The sequence below is a fragment of the Pelobates fuscus genome, chromosome 4 (assembly GCF_036172605.1).
Source record: "Pelobates fuscus isolate aPelFus1 chromosome 4, aPelFus1.pri, whole genome shotgun sequence".
Lineage (NCBI taxonomy): Eukaryota > Metazoa > Chordata > Amphibia > Anura > Pelobatidae > Pelobates > Pelobates fuscus.
The window spans coordinates 315667186-315685154 of record NC_086320.1 but is presented as its reverse complement, the minus strand read 5'-3'; the positions used below and the strand labels follow the sequence as shown (position 1 = coordinate 315685154).

Here is a 17969-nt window from a genome sequence, read left to right as displayed (position 1 = left end):
GGCCCGGTCGCGCTATACCGGCCACAGCGCTGACCGGGCCCCTGAAGGAGTGGGCCCATCGGGTGGCCCTAAGTTATGGTTGTCACCCCATGATGGCGGCCCTGACACTACCCTCACCTCTGCCTTGAACGCTGCAGCCCCACTCCAAACATGCACCTCAAGGAAGACATGCCCCAAATCAACATGCTACCTGCAAAGATGCTTCCGTTGTGCTGAACACTCATGGAGGAAGTCTCGCACCCAGTCAGACTTTCTCCATTACAGATTCATATTGTGTTCATACAGCGCAGCCCTTGTCCTCGCCAAACAGTCATACTTTTTCTCTCTCATTAGTTCATGCTCCCGCAATTCCAGGCATCTCTTTGACATCTTTAACTCTCTTCTTCGCCCTGCTGTGGCCACCCCCCAAACTAGCCTTACAGCTGATAGCTTTGCATGTTACTTTACTGACAAGATTGAACAGCTAAGGAAAGAATTCTCCCCACCTTGCCGTTCTCTTTCTCAACCACACGTAGATCATGCCTTTCCTACCCCTCAGACTCTCTCCCTGCCTACTGAACAAGAGGTGGCTGTGCTTCTCCTTTCCTCTCGCCCCACCACTTGCCTGCACGATCCTGTCACATCTCACCTTATCAGATCTCTCTCCCCTTGCCTTGTGCCTTCCTTAACACTCATTCTTTAACTGCTCTCTCTCTTCAGGTGTTGTCTCTGCTGACTTTAAACATGCCACTGTAGTACCTATCCTGAAAAAAACATCTCTTGACCCATCCTCCCCCTCTTACTATCATCCTATATCCCTGCTCCCTTTTTCCTCAATGCTTCTGAAAAGACTGGTCTTTACCCGTGTGTCTCACTTCCTCAATTCCAACTCTCTCCTTGACCCTCTTCAATCTGGCTTCCGCCCTCTCCACTCTACTGAGACTGCTCTTATCAAAGTTACTAACGACCTAATCGCAGTTAAATCCAAAGGCCACTACTCCATACTAATTCTTCGTGACCTCTCTGCTGCCTTTGACACTTTTGATCATGCTCTCCTTCTTCAAACTCGGTCTTTAATCACTCTGTCTCTGTGACTCTCTCCTCTTGTGGTTTTCCTCTTATTTCTCCCAACGCTCATTCGGCGTCTCCTTTTCTAATGATACCTCCTCCCCTCGTCCTGTCTCGGTCGGAGTCCCTCAAGGCTCTGTCCTTGGTCCCCTTCTATTTTCTCTTTATACTGCCTCTCTTGGCAAACTTATTACCTCTTTTGGATTCCACTACCATCTGTACGCTAATGACACCCAGATATATCTCTCTTCCCCGGACCTCTCCTCTGCCGTCCTGCAACGTGTCACTGCTTGACTTTCTTCCATCTCTGACTGTATGTCCTCCCACTTTCTGAAGCGCAATCTCTCTAAAACTGAGCTCCTTGTCTTTCCTCCTCCTAATACCGATCCTTCTCTTTCGCTCTCCCTTCAAGTTAGTGGTATCCACATAAGTCCATCCTTGCAAACGCGCTGTCTATGTTGCCAAATCCTGTAGATTCCACCTTAAAAATATAGCCCGCATCCACCCTTTTCTTACGCAAGATGCTACCAAGCAGCTTGTCTATGCTCTAGTAATTTCCCGCATGGATTATTGTAACCCTCTCCTGGTCTTTCCGTATTGCCGTATTGCCCCTCTACAGTGTGTAATGAATGCTGCCGCCAGACTGATTTTCCTCTCTAGTCAGTCCTCTCGCGCCTCACCCCTCTGTCAATCCTTACATTGGCTTCCTGTATTCTATAAGAGTCAATTCAAAGTGCTGACCCGTACCTATAAAGCACTGAACAATTCTAGCTCTCTTACATCTCTTTACAGATCCATAACTACGCCCCTTTTCGGTCTCTCCGCTCTGCCCGTGACCTCCTGTCCGGTGCTCACACCCATATGGCCAACTCACGCTTGCAGGACTTTTCGGGGCAGCTCCTTTCCTTATGGAATAGCCTGCCTATCGCCATCAGACTGTCCCCTAGTCTTCAATCATTTAAGAAGTGCCTTAAAACCCATCTCTTTAGGAAAGATTATGGCCTCCCAGAGTAACATCTACCTTACATACCTGTCTCTTGCTCTCTCCTAAAGGGCAGCACTCTACTCTCTCCTCCAGCTCTGCTCCACTCCCACCCTATTTAATTACTAGTTCCTGTCCTAATGTGTTTTATACCCCACCTCCTATAGACTGAAAGTTTGTTTGAGCAGGGTCCTCTTCAACCTATCATTCCTGTAAGTTTTTCTTGTAATTGTCCTATTTATAGTTAAATCCCCCCTCTCATAATATTTTAAAGTGCTACGGAATCTTGGCGCTATATAAATGGCGATAATAATTATCAAAAGGGAAAGTGTATATGAAGATAAGTTAAGGTAATGCAAATTAGGACTGTCGTGGATTGGATGGATGAGATGGAATGGTAGGGTGGATGAGATAAATGGATGGCCATATATACTAGATACTTTGTAAACTTAGCTCTTGCTAAGTACAGTTAGTAACTGTTATTTCAATTTTTTTCTTTTGTTTTAAATGCTACCATTGTTAATTTGGAATTACTGTAATATACATTGGGCTACTGTGGCATAGTGGAGGGCTTAATACGATATGTTCATATGGTAAAACTAAATCCCCATATTTGTTTAAACTGTATTTTTGTGTGCATGCTGTCAATATAGCTGTGAACTAGTCTGAGTGTAAACTGATAGAAACCATAGTATTACTGCCATTGGTTTGTTGACCAGTTACACTGCTGAACATGGGTTTATGGAATAAGGTCAGAAGGAGAGGCTCCAAGTGGTGGGACTTCTTCCTGACCATAGAGGAGTCCACATGCTACTGACACTAACATGTTTAGCAACTTTGAAGTCTTTTTTTTTGCATTATCTATATAATATACTATTAATTAAGGTCATTTCCGGCAAATTGTATTATGTTTATTAAGCCAGAAAGCAGTGCGATGATAACAATAGATCTCTCTGACTAATGGAAGACAGTGCTCACGACAACACAGTCTGTCAATACTGGTATGTAGTAAAAATGGTTACAATGAAAAGAATACGTAGAATTAGAATATGTCGACGAAGGGCAGAGCCATATATTAGAAATGGTATAAATGAAAAGAATTGTTTGAACCGTGTGGGTGTATTTCACATCACACTGTAATTACATCTTGACAATCCATTATTATATTTGCTTGTGACTTAGCCTTGAAATGACAAGAAACGGTTTGATTGGGGTTTCCCATTCTGCTGTCACCTTTCTAATTTCAGTATATTATAAGCAACACGTATTTGTTCAGTTAAACTATTATAATATCAGATACAGTAAGGCAAATAAATGTATTTAAAGGAACATTTCAAAAACTATATATTTATAATGTTTATTAGTATGTGTTCATTTTGCCTTTTTTTTTTTTAATGAATGTTTTTACAATTATTTGTTGTCAGGGTGCACAGATAATTGTCTTCCCTGAAGATGGAATCCATGGATTTAACTACACTAGACAATCCATTTACCCGTACTTGGACCAAATCCCTCCTTCCCACTTATTACCATGGAATCCATGTCTGGAGCCTTCCAAGTTCCTTGACACAGAGGTGAGACATTTGACTTGCGTTATTTTATGATCTTTAGATTTTGCTCCAATAAATCTGCCCACTGGATTGAACTTGAGGGCCTGGACCATCATTACTTTTTTGCATTATTTTATGGTCGGTTTGTTTTTGTTTTTTTCATTTTTTATTATCAATGTTCTTTACTAAAGTGAGAATTCAAAGTAAATTTTAAATGTAAAGCCACAGTAGCTGAATGTAAAGCATGACCGACTTTGACTGACTTTAAGAATTTTTCTAGTTTGCCGTTTTTATTTTAAATATTTTGAGTTTGATCTCAAATTTGAAAATCACTTTGAATTCACCGTCAGTTCTCACTTTAGTAAATAAACCTGTATGTTCTTGCAATTAAAATCATTGGTATGTCTATCACATACACTAAAATGTGCGTTTCAAACAGAGGAGAAGGGAGGTGTACAGTACATTCCTTGACTTTTACCTAGTGTCCCCATAGTGGGGCTCTATATATACATAATACCTCCATTGGACTGCGGAAAGGAACTATTAATTAAAAGGGAGTTTGGACATCCTAATGTCCCCTTTTGCCCCCATCTGTTATGAAATAGAGGTGGACCTTGAGTACCCCACACCCATGGGAAGAGGGAGGGAGCTCTAATTATGATATACATGGGGAAACTAGTGTCCTTCCCAAGCCCTTTAGTTATATAACAAATAAGGGGGACTTAGTGTCCCACCCAAGCCTCCACCCAAGGGTTGGCGGGTGGGGGCTCCAAAATAACCATAGTTATCTGCCCCACGCTAAGCAATATCAGTCAGTGGTTGACTTGTGTGCTAGTACTGACATGACTTTGTGACTTACAAGTCTTGTGAAAGGCTAATGCATGCAGAGAGCACTGAAGAACACATCATTACACAGGTGTCTTTTCTCAAGTGATCCCAGGTAAAATTTTCAAACCTTTTTATTGGTTTTTTTTTCTGGAGACTTAGAGATGCAGGGCAAACAGAGGTAGTTGGGTTTGGGCATCAAATGCAGATGGCATCACCAAAGCCTGAACTGTTGGAACATATGTGGCCGCAAATGTTCCTTTATGTTTAGAGGTGAATGAGAGCAAAGATTAAAGCACTGCAGCCTTCAAGATATAAATACTTTAATAGCTTTGATTAAGTGATAGCATGTGTACCTGATATCATTATGAACATCAAAGAGAACAAACACAGTGCATTAAATGGGTTTCGGTTCTTATGTATTTGGCTTTCTCTGTCTAAGTGAAGATGAAAGAAGTCACAAGTGAGGTTATTCATTATCAAGTGCTTATTATACATATTTACTTTTTGTGAAACCATGCCAAATCCAATAACTGTCATTCGGTCATCCTTTCATTTTTATAATTAAATGATCACTATAGGGTCAGGAACGCAAACATGTATTCCTGACCGTATAGTGTTAAAACCACCATCTAGCCCCCCTGGGCCCCTCGTGTCTCCATAATATAGCAAAAAACTGTAGATCTGCATGATTTTGCCTCAGAAAAACAAGCTGTCTGCTGACATCATCAGAAGTGGTTGCCTGATCCAATCACAATGCTTCCCCATAGGATTGTCTGAGACTGACAAAGAGGCAGATCAGGGGCAGAGCCAGCATGATTCAAACACAGCCCTGGCCAATCCGCATCTCCTCATAGAGATGAACTGAATCAATGAATCTCTATGAGGAGAGTTCAGTGTCTGCATGCAGAGGGAGGAGACACAGAATGTTTGGATGCATTTTAGGCAGCCATGACCCAGGAAGGATCTCTAACAGCCACCCGAGGCGTGGCCAGGGAAGTTATCACTAGGCTGTAATGTAAACACTGTATTTTCTCTGAAAAGAAAGTGTTTACAGCAAAAAGCCTGAAGGTAATGATTCTACTCACCAGAACAAATTCAATAAGCTGTAGTTGTTCTGGTGACTATAGTGTCCCATTAACTGCAGTTTTCTAGAACATTGATTTGGTAATATGTTTTACTAGTTTTGCATTTGTCTTTATAGAAATATTTAGGGCCACCCTTATAATTAGTGGACCCCATTTCAACTAGAGAAATGTCTCAGTATTTCAGTTGGGATAATCCTGTTATTTCCCAAATCATCCAATGCTGGTATCATCTTTAAAATCTCGACAGGGAGCCGACATGAACATAACGCAGGTTCCCAAAGAATCCAATAGGAACTACACACATACCCAGTAGTAAAATGTCAATAACATACTGGTACTTCAGACCCAGGGGATGGCAAATCTCCAGAAAGTAAAAAATCACTTAAAATAAGTAAATAAAATCCAATGCAGACTTGTATATGAAGAACATCATAACACTTTGGCTAAATGCAGTAGCCCCTAAAAGACGCAGGTATGCCCAGAAAGGGGGTGAGTCCGCCCCAATTACTGGTAGGTTACTACTAATAAAGCAGGCCGACCCACTGAAGGCAGGACATGCAGGGAGATTTCAGTCTAATTACGTGCTTGTGGGGGATACCAGGGAACAAAGCCAGGACAGTGGGACAGAAACCGAAGATCGGGATGTATCGCCGAAATAGGGACTGTTGGGGGCATGAAAGCTGCATACATATTGCAATATGTGAAATGTATGCTACTGAAAATCAACAGTAGAATTGCAATAAGGTTAGCCTGGATGAACTGCATTTTGTGTGGACTATGTACAGTCCATTAATAAACAGTGTTGTGTCCTCATTGTCTGTTTGCAGGTTCTCCAACGCTTAAGTTGTATGGCAACAAAGGGCAGAATGTTTCTGGTTGCAAACCTGGGAACCAAGATGTCATGTAAACCTTTGAAAGCCCAATGTCCATCAGATGGAAGATTCCAGTTTAACACAAATGTGGTGTTTAATGACAATGGCACACTCATTGCCACCTATTTTAAGCAAAACTTGTATTTTGAATTTGGCTTTGATACACCTCCCGAGGTCCAGCATGTGGTTTTTGACACTCCATTTGCCAGCAAGTTTGCCACTTTTACATGTTTCGATATCCTGTTCTTTGAACCTGCGGTGAGCCTGATCGAGAAGTACAACGTAAAGCATGTTGTGTACCCAACAGCCTGGATGAATCAGCTGCCGCTCTTGTCTGCCATTCAAATACAGAGAGGCTTTGCATCTGCTTTTAACATTAATTTTATCACAGCAAACATTCACCACACAACACTTGGTATGACGGGCAGTGGGATATTTAGCCCCTCACACTCATCCTACCACTATGATATGACAAATGAAAATGGTACTCTTATTTTGGCAAAGCTGCCAGTGAACCCATCGGAAGATGTTATTGTAGGTCCCAAGGACCAGATTTGGCCAGAGAACAGTGAGGTGGTATACAGTAATACATTAACTAAACATCAAGTTTGTGAAACAGAAGAAACAGAGGAGACCTGTGGGCGAGACGTTAACACTGACCAGATTCCACATCCTGTGTTCTATAGTGAGATGATGTATGATAATTTCACTTTTGTTCCTCTCTTGGAAAATAAAGGAATGCTGGATGTTTGTGCTGGAACACTCTGCTGCTCTCTGAAGTATAAGAAAACCATTTTATCTGATGAACTGTATGCTCTAGGTGTATATGATGGTCTTCATACGGTGCATGGCACATATTCCCTACAGATCTGTGCTCTGGTGAAATGTGGTGGACTGGAGCCCAGTACTTGTGGACACGAGGTAACAAATGCCGACAGTGTGATAAATCTCCAGCTGTGGGGGAATTTTAGCACCAAGCACATCTTTCCTCTATTGCTTACATCAGGTGTAACTGTACAATTACCTGACTTCAGCGGCTGGAAAGGCAATACGTTCTATATGAATGCTAACAACATGTCATCTAGCCTATTGACTGCTGCTTTGTATGGACGGTACTATGAAAGAGACTAAGATTTAATGTGCATTAACTGTGTACAAACTGTGGAAACCAGTATTTTGTGATTTGTAAGATTTGTGGGCCAGCACAGTAAATTATATAACTACTCTGAGGATTAGAATGACTATTGAACTGCGCATCATAAACAAAGCTGTTTTGTTTTTTTGTGTGTGTATTTTTTTCTTTTCTTTTGTGCACAACTAACCTTCCTGGGCTGTGTAGATATCTGTAATGGGTCTTTGCCATTCTTACTGTCCTTAGCTGGCATTTTGGTTCCACCGAGGATTTTATACATTTTAAATTAAATTGTGCTCACAACTTAATAGAACATGCACACGATAACAATAACTTTGTGGGAGTAATTGAATAAATAGAGATAGCAAGGCTGCATAGCAAAGCAGCTTGCAGTATGAATGGGCCATTCAAGAACTCTTTGGTGGCCAACCACAATGACCAATCATCCAATATTTACATCTGATTGTCTGAACCTGGATATGGGCTAATTGGTTTTTGTACTTTTATAGTATGGAGCTCTACATTGTGTGCATGATTTAATAATTAGTTCCCACCGTATTAGTATTTTGTGAACAAGTTCTATTAAGTCTTGACATGATATACCTATATAGTTGGAATGATTTACTAAATCGTGCACACATAAATTTACTAGGTGATCCCACGGGGCACTATTCTCACTGTGAACCATTTGGTGAATAGCATAATTTCCAACAATGGAAGTTATGGAATCTGGAAGGATCTGAGAGGTGACCTAGGTCACTGGTGACACCCATAATGGTCAGGCCCACCTAGAAATGTAGCATGTACCTAGAAAAGCCCTTGGTGACATCATACAGTGCAGAAAACAGATTTTGGTGAAACGTTAATGAGTAGGTTGGACATAGATCTCCTGGCCTGCCTTAGTTTTGTGAGAGGTACCAGCTGCCACCTAATATTTTTGCTAATTACACAAGAGACAGTAGTAGTCTATACTTTGTCAAATGTATATCTTTTACTTGCAATGGAATTTAAAAAAAATTCTAGCACAGTCAAAAGAGCTTTTCATAAAGATTCTGTCTGAACTCTACACAAGCTGTTTAACCCCTTAAGGACACATGACATGTGTGACATGTCATGATTCCCTTTTATTTCAGAAGTTTGGTCCTTAAGGGGTTAAACACTTTTGCAAACTCCTTTAACCCCTTAAGGACACAACTTCTGGAATAAAAGGGAATCATGATGGAATATTTCCATCATGTGTCCTTAAGGGGTTAAGAAGCTGTAATTTAGCAGACTATTTGGTAGGCTTGAGTCAGGTTTTAGAAAATGCTCATCGCATGTTTGCCAAACATCGAAAGATACACATTTGTCTATTTATCTTTGGTATCTGCAGGTTAAGATTGTTGTGTATTAAAAAGGTTTGTTGGATAAAAAACATCATAATTTCTTGACGTCTTCAGTTATCCATTTGCCCTTGAAAAATAATTGTCGTTTTTTTTTTTTCAATACTTTATTTTTGTGCAAAAGTCCTGTTACATCAAAAGCATACAATGTTCGTTGTATCTTGAGTATATGACATAGGCATTTACAGTATCTCTGACTTATTACAGGTAATCCTTCGTCCGCCAACGTTGTCATGCATGCTATATAACAAAGACATTTAACTTTTTTGTTTTTCACATAACTTAAATATCAAACCAGCAGCATGTGTCGAATGACAAACTATCTACGCTAATGTGGTTGTTGATACGTAGTTAACTTTGAACTTCAGTCGGGGGGTTGTGTCACCAATCCCTTATGATGCAGTCCTGGTCCGGCCAGGGGTGGTTATGTCGCTGTTACGCAGGGATTTGGGGTTCAACCCTCTTTCCGATGCTTGGAACGAAATGAAGAGAAGAAGAGAAGAGGTAGAGTATGAAGCAAAGAAAAAGGGGGGGAAGATTGTGATTAGGTAGAGAACAGGAGGGGGGGGGGGAAATTGCGTCATATCCTCGAAGCGCGTTGGTGTCCAGCGTCTCTCCAATGGTTCCCATCTGTTAAGGTGACTCCTCTAGTTTGAGACCTCTACCCTGGAGGAGAGGAGAGGAGAGGAGGGGGAGGGGGGCATGGGCTAATTTATGTAGTGGGAAAGTTTGCTACTTGTCCATGGTTCCCATATTTTTTCAAATCTAGATGTGGAACCTCTTACCCTGGCTGTCAAATTGTCCATTAAGTATACTTATTTTAGGTTGGACATATCACCTTCCGTATGGGAGGTAGGTCCACCTTTAACCACGACTGTGCAAGGGTTCTACGTGCTGCCAACGTCACTTTATGTATTCGTTTTTGTTCCCTGTTGGTCCAGTCGTCTAGGGATCTATTCAAGAGATATGTCCAGGGGTTTAGCTCGGGTGCACTGTGGAACATCTTTTTAAGTAAGTCGAATATGTTTGACCAGTAGGTTTGTACCCGTGGGCATTCCCACCACATGTGGATATATGTGCCCCTGTGGCCACATCCCCTCCAGCAGTCGTCGGACGGAGTTTGGTGCATGTGGAATAGTTTTACTGGGGTGGCGTACCACCGAAACATGGTTTTATAGGATTGTTCCTGGAGGGATACACATATGGACACTGCATTATTCGCCTCCCATATTTCTCTCCACTCTACTCCCTCCAGGACCTCTCCCAGCTCCCTCTCCCATGTGTCAGTGTATGTCAATGTACCCCATTCCTCTGTTTCTGAGCAAATGTGTGCGTACATTGTGGTGATAAGTCTTGTTGGCATGGTTTCGTTTAGACACATCTTCTCGTAAAATGTCAATGGGGTTTTCCCTATTCTTTGTACGTGAGGGCGTTGTGCATAATCTTTAAGTTGTAGGTACCTAAAAAAATCCCTGGGGGTGAGGTGGGATGCTTGTTTTAGTTGTTCGAACGTGACTATGCCATCGTTCTCAAACATGTGGCAGACTCTCTGCAGACCTGCTTTTTCCAAGTTTGCGAATTCTCTAGCCGCCATTCCCGGGGGGAATGCCCTGTTTCTTAATAGTGGGGTAAGTGGGGATGGGGAGGTTGCTAGTTTGTATTTGGACGTCGATGCGTCCCAGAGTCTTAGGGAGTTTAATACCGCCGGGCAGGTGGTTCTCAATATTGGCCTATCTTCTCTGGGTACCCACATGTGGTATTGTGGTAGGTCTGGGCCTGTGAGGAGGGACTCCAAGTCCACCTATCTCCTCACCTCTAAGGGTGCGTGCCACATGGCCACCTGCGCGGCTAGATAATAAAAATAAAAATGTTGGAGCCCTAACCCTCCTCGTTGTTTGTGTCTATATAAGATGTTGCGGGAAATTCTATGATGCCGGTTTTGCCATATGAAGTCTCCGACTGCCTTTTGCAGTGGGGCTAGATCAGATTTTAGCAGTTTAATGGGCAACGCCTGAAACAGAAACAGGATGCGGGGTAACACATTCATCTTTACTGTGTGAATACGCCCTATCCAGGATATTGGTTTATCTAACCACTTATCCAAATCTTGTATTAGGGTTCGCATAAGTGGGGTATAGTTTAGCTGATAAAGTTTAGCAGGGTCACTTGGAAGTTGTATCCCTAGATATTTTATGTGTTCCTTAGCTATGGGAATATTATAGTTTGCCTGTAACGCCACCGTTTCCTCCGCGGACAGGCTCAAAAGTAGGGCACTTGATTTTTCCAGATTCGCCCTATAGCCTGAGAATTCTCCGAATTGTGCCAGGACGTCTTGTAGTGCTTCCATGGAATCTTTCGGTTCTGTAATCGTCAGTAGGACGTCGTCTGCATAGGCGGAAACTAGAAACTCCTGTCCCCCCACTGTAACGCCGTGTATACGTGGGTGTTTACGAAGAGCTTGTAGGAGCGGTTCCAGGGTCAGCACAAACAACAGCGGGGAGAGGGGGCATCCCTGTCGTGTTCCGTTACCCAGCTTAAATGGTGTGGACCTAGCTCCGGTGATTTTAACCTGGGCAAATACTTGGTTGTACATGGCTTTGATCGTGGCCACGTATTTGTCCGGGAATCCCAGATATTCCAGAAGCTGAAACAAATAGGGCCATTCGACCCTGTCGAAGGCCTTCTCGGCGTCGATTGCTACGATTGCCGTAGGTGTGTCTGTAGTCTGCTGTCGCCATATGAGGTCTATGTTCCTTCTGGTATTTTCGAACAGTTGTCGATCTGGTATAAAGCCCACTTAAGTTGCGCTATTGCCCTGTCGATTTAGTCTCCCGTGATGTCTTCATCCATGAGTTTTGCCGCTGCCGTCGGAAGTTTAGGAAGATCTAGGCTGCTTAAGAACGCGTGTGCGTTTTGTCTCGCCGCCATCTGTGCAGGAGTGTCTCTTGGGGTATGGTTGTAGAGCTTCTTGTAGTAATCCGTGAAGACTACTTTTGTCGGAGTGTTTTTGATGGTTCCGTCCCTGTGTTTGATTGCAGTGATATGTGTCCCATCTTGTCACGGGCGTAGAGTCCTAGCTAGTTGCGTGTCCATCTTGTTTGATTTCTCATAGAACGTTCTCTTGGACCAGGTGATGGCTTTGGCGGTGTCATCTAGGAGTTCTGTAATGGTTCTTCTGGTTCCTCCTATTTCTTCTAGTACTTGCGGAGTTTGTGCCGTCTTGTGTTGCTGTTCTTGTTTTCTCAGTGAAGCGAGCAGTTGAGTCAATCTCTGCGTCTTGAGCTTCTTCTTCCGTGTGGCTAGTTTGATGCATGTGCCTCTGATCACTGCCTTGTGCGCCACCTATATGGTGCTCGGGGACATGTCCTCCATGTTGTTTGTATTGAAATATTCTTGTATGTCTTTACGTATTGCCTCCTGCATGTCTTGGTCCCTCAGTAGATGGGGGCTGAGTCTCCAGTTCCAGGATGAAGCTGTACACAAGTTTCCCAGGGTGAGGGAGATTTCTGCGTGGTCCAACCACGTTATGGAACCTATCTCCGTGCCTACGACTTTGGCCATGCATATGTTGTTTACAAGAAAGTGGTCGATCCTGGAATAGGTCCCGTGTGGAGCTGAATAAAATGTGTAGTCCCGCGTGCTGGGGTGTTGCGCTCTCCATGCATCTATCAGTCCGCTGTCTCTTGTAAATCTGTGTAGCAACCGATCTTGGCTACCTCTGCCCTGTGACCTCAACTGGCCCGGTCTAGAGCTCCTGTCCGCGGCCGGACACGATACGGCATTTAGGTCTCCTCCGACAATAAGCATGCCGTGCGGGAGTGTCTTAATCTTAGAGGATAGGGTGTCCCAGAAAGCTATATCAGGTGAGTTGGGGGCATATATGTTGATCATGTGTATCGGATGGGAGTGTAAGGTACCGGTGAGTATGATATATCTCCCTTCCGGGTCTGGATCATAGGTCGTGATGTGGATTGGGCATTTACTATGTATAAGAATGGCTACCCCATTGTGTTTTCGATGGGACCTAGCTTCGTATGTGGTTGAGTAGGTGCGGTCCCTTAGTTGGAATGTCGTGCGTTTAGGTATGTGCGTCTCTTGTAAAAAGTTAATGTCCGATCCCATCCTTTTGGTCTCCCAAAACATCAGCCGTCTCTTTTTGGGGGCGTTCAACCCTTTAACGTTAATGGATGACAGTTTTAACGCCATATTCCTAGTTGTGGGGATTGCTGTTTGTTCGCGTGTACGTTCTCAGTCGTATGTGGTCCTTGTGTGGGATTCCCTTGGCAAGTCGCCGGATCACCGCACCGTTCGCCCACGGACTCTGACGCAGGAAGGGGGTTGAAAATAGAGGGGGTAGAGAAGTAAGTGTAGTATAAAGAATAGATTAAGAGCAAAGCAATCGAAGAGTGAGGCCTGGTCTTACTAACTGCCTAGTCGGTGTGGGGTGCAGTTCCCTGTCCCATGTCCCTACACTGGAGGGGAGTATGAGATGGGGGTTCCTGTACCATGTGACTGCCACACCGCGGAAATGTTGCATAGAGAATGTTGTGTGCTAATTCGTCTCATGTTCGGTGGATGGGTTCTATATCGTCCCCCGCCTAACGGCGTTTGGGAGCTCTCCACCTATAGTCCGGATTCACTAAGGTCGGGGACGGAACCTGTAGGGGAGTGGTGTGTCCCTCTGTCTGCGTGCCTCGTTCGTTCGGGGGGGGGGGGGGTTCTCTTTCCCTTGGGTGGGGTGTCAGTGTTATTTCTTCCTGGGTGCAGTCTGCCCCTCGGGCTTCCCTTCTGACCCTGCCTGTAGCCGGGGCAAGACCATGTTGGGCCGTGTTGCGTGGTCCATCATGTGTGCCGGGCTAGTGGCCTGAGTTTATTTTGTATTTATTTTTTTTTCCCCTCTCTCTGTACGTAATACCTTAGACATTATTGCAGAGCGAGCCAGACTACACTATCTGCAATCCTGATGGCTCATCGGTGCGCTATGCCGGGAATTAGGCCAATTTCCTACGATCCCCTATACATGCTGTTGCTCTGGGCTGAACCTGTTTGCCATTCACTCCATGACTAATGTAACTACTGTATTGACTCAATGCTTCCCTTTGGGGACGATTGAATGTACGTGCAACACATACTGTACATGCTCATTATGTCTCCAATGCTCCTCTAGGGAGGAAGCCATGCCTCCTATGTGATGTTGCGGGAGGCAGAGAGGTGAACCGCACTGAGGAAAAAGGCAAGTAAAAAACTATATTTTTTTAGTGCAAACATGGGGGGTAAGGGGAGAAAGGGTACCTTTTGTAGAGCTAGGGACACTATAGCATTACCTGTACAGGTTTATATTCCTAATGCTATAGTGTTCGTATAAGGATGCCCACCTCATAAGCTATCTGACTATATGTATGAACCACAAAATTATATACAGAATGACTGAGATAGATGGAATAGATAGATATTTAGATTTGCCCTTAGTGGCCAGACCGGTATTACATTTTCTTACTGTTAAGGACCATGGCTGTTTTTACATTTCTTTTTTTTGGGGGGGGGGGGGCATTTCTCAAGCCTAGTATCATACGTTACAATTGGGGTATTAGAAAGGAATTGCACAATTTTATATTATAACATAAACAAGATAAATCTTATGTTAGTGAGTATAATGTTAAACATAGAATGTGGCGGCAGATAAGAACCATTCGGCCCATCTAGTCTACCCAAAATTTCGAAATACTTTTAATTAGTCCCTGGCTTTATCTTAAGTCTAGGATAGCCTTATGCCTATCCCACGCATTATTAATCTCCTTCACTGTGTTAACCTCTACCACTTCAGCTGGAAGGCTATTCCATGCATCCACTATCCTCTCAGTAAAGTAATACTTCCTGATGATATTTTTAAACCTTTGCCCCTCTAATTTAAGACTATGTCCTCTTGTTGTGGTATTTTTTCTTCTTTTAAATATAGTCTCCTCCTTTACTGTGTTTATTCCCTTTATGTATTTAAATGTTTCTATCATATCCCCCCTGTGTCGTCTTTCCTCCAAGCTATACATGTTATGATCCTTTAACCTTTCCTGGTAAATTTTATCCTGCAATCCATGAGCCAGCTTTGTAGCCCTTCTCTGAACTCTTTCTAGAGTATCAATATCCTTCTGAAGATGCGGTCTCCAGTACTGCGTACAATACTCCAAGTGAGGTCTCACCAGTGTTCTGTACAATGGCATGAGCACTTATCTCTTTCTACTGCTAATCCCTCTCCCTATACAACCAAGCCTTCTGCTAGCATTTCCAGCTGCTCTATTACATTGTCTTCCTACCTTTAAGTCATCTGAAATAATTACTCCTAAATCCCTTTCCTCAGATGTTGAGGTTAGTAGGGTATCAAATACCCTATACTCTGCCCTTGGGTTTTTACATCCAAGGTGCATTATCATGCACTTATCCACATTTAAATGTCAGTTGCCACAGCTCTGATCATTTTTCTAGTTTACCTAAATCATTTGCCATTTAGCTTATCCCTCCTGGAACATCAACCCTGTTACATATCTTAATATCATCAGCAAGAAATACATACTTTACCATCAAGACCTTCTGCAATATCACTAATAGAAATATTAAAGAGAATGGGTCCAAGTACAGATTCCTGAGGTACCCCACTGGTAACTAGACCTTGCTTCGAATATACTTTGTTGACAACAACCCTCTGTTACCTGTCATTTAGCCACGGCCTAGTCCATTCAACAATATTGGAATCCAAACTTAAAGGTTACAGTTTATTGATGAGCCTTCTCTGTGGAACAGTGTCAAAAGCCTTACTGAAATCTAGGTAGGCAATGTCTACTACACCACCCTGATCTATTATTTTAGATACCCAATCAAAAAAATCAATAAGATTAGTTTGGCATCATCTCCCTGAAGTAAATCCATGTTGTCTCTGATCTTGAAATCCATGTAATTTTAGATGTTCAACAATCCTATCCTTTAACATGGTTTCCATCACTTTCCCCTCTACTGAAGTCAGGCTTACTGGCCTATAGTTTCCAGACTCCTCCCTACTACCTTTCTTGTGAATGGGTACAACATTCGCCAATTTCCAATCTTCTGGGACTACTCCTGTTAACAATGATTGGTTAAATAAATCCGCAAATGGTTTTGCTAGTACATCACTAAGTTCTTTTAATAACTTTGGGTGTATCGCATCAGCTCCCATCGACTTATTTGTCTTTACTTTTAAAAGTTGAAATAGAACCTTTTCCACTCTAAACTCACATGTAACAAATGACTCATTTGTCCATTTTCCTAACTGAGGCCCCTTTCCTTCATTTTCATCTGTAAATACTGAACAAAAATATTAATTGAGGCAATCAGCTAGACCTTTATCCTCTTATACATACCTTCCTTCTTTTGTTTTTATGTAACTAATCCTTGCTTTACTTTACTTTTCTCATTTATATATCTAAAAAGTGTTTTATCCCCCTTTTTTTTAACTGACTGTGCTATTTTCTCTTCTCTGTGTGCTTTGGAGGCTCTCATTACTTGCTTAGACTCTTTCTGCTTAATCTTATAGACCTGTCTGTCTTCCTCACTCTGGTTTTTGTTATAATTACTAAATGCTGGGTACCTGGGAAAACCCTAAAACCCCACCCCCTCCTACTTTCCTTCTATCTGTCACTTAACCCCCCCAATTCCCCCACGCAAGGGGTGCTCACGACATGAAGAAACGAGACAAATCAAGATAAAGATGGGAACCTTGCAAGGTTCAACTTGAATCCCCCCACAATGCTGGGAAGACTTGACATGACAAACACACCTAACACGACACACTAATTACGTATCAATATGTTGACCATAATATGTATGTATAATGTTTTATCTCCTTCTATACAATGTATGTATGATACGTTACTTACTAATAATCCCCCCATCCCTATTTTCTTCTGTACCCCTATAACACTTCAATAAAAATTATTGATACATAAAAAAATAATTACTAAATGCTAACTTTTAGTTTTTTACTATTTTGGCCACATCTGCAGAATACCACAGTGGTTTCTTAAATGTTTTAGGCTTTTACTGACAAGCCTAATGCAATTTTATGTTGCCTTCAGCAGTGCAACATTTAAATAATGCCATTTCTCCTGGACTCCATTTAAACTGCTCCAGTCTGACAAGGACTCCTTTACGCATATTCTAATTTTAGAAAAGTCTGTTTTTCTAAAGTGTAAAACTTTAGTTTTTGTGTGATGTGACTCAGTCACTGTTCTTAGATTAAACCACACTGACTGATGATCACTGGATCAGTAATATCTGATACCAAATCTCCATTTGTTAACACTAAATCTAGTATGGCCTCCTTACGAGTTGATTCCTCAACGAGTTGTTTTAGAGACAATCCCAGTAGGGAGTTTAGAATATGTGTGCTCCTGGCACAAGCAGCTATTTTGGTTTTCCAATTCACATCAGGAAGATTAAAGTCACCCATGATGATAACTTCCCCCTTCATTGTCATTTTAGCTATTTTCTCAACTAGTAGATTATCTAACTCTTCTATTTGTCCTGGGGGCCTGTAAATCACACCTACACGAGTTACTGTGTGATCTCCAAATTTTAACGTAACCCAAATGTTCGCCTCCCTAACTTTTATTAGGCTAGATTTTATGCTATCCTTCACATACTGGACCACCCCTCCCCCTTTCTTGCCTTCTCTATCTTTTCTATATAAAGAGTACCTTGGTATTGCTATGTCCCAGACATTTTTCTCATTATACCATGTCTATGTTACAGCCACTAAATCTACACTATCAGTTGCCATTATTGCCACAAGTTCATGGATCTTATTCCCTAAACTGCATGACTCTAAGCTTATATTTTTTAACACACTCATTACAGTTACTTTCTGTCCTTGTTTTATGGGGCAATTGGATTGATGTTTTATCACCCTTTTGCCCCCCTCCCCTCCTAGTTTAACCCCTTAAGGACCAAACTTCTGGAATAAAAGGGAATCATGACGTGTCACACACGTCATGTGTCCTTAAGGGGTTAAATACTTCCTAGCAAAACCTCTGAACTGCTCGCTGATCACATTTGTTCCCTTTTGAGA

General features: G+C 42.4%; 1 protein-coding gene across 1 annotated transcript in view; it reads left to right on the top strand.

Annotated features, from left to right (window-relative positions):
• Positions 1 to 7641, top strand: part of BTD (biotinidase) — a 30348-nt gene extending 22707 nt beyond the window's left edge. Inside the window, exons 3-4 of the mRNA XM_063452319.1 lie at positions 3454 to 3603; positions 6320 to 7641. Of these exons, the coding sequence (XP_063308389.1) occupies positions 3454 to 3603; positions 6320 to 7495 (1326 nt within the window). The 3' untranslated portion in view covers positions 7496 to 7641. The remainder of the gene's footprint in view (positions 1 to 3453; positions 3604 to 6319) is intronic.
• The last annotated feature ends 10328 nt before the right edge of the window (positions 7642 to 17969 follow it).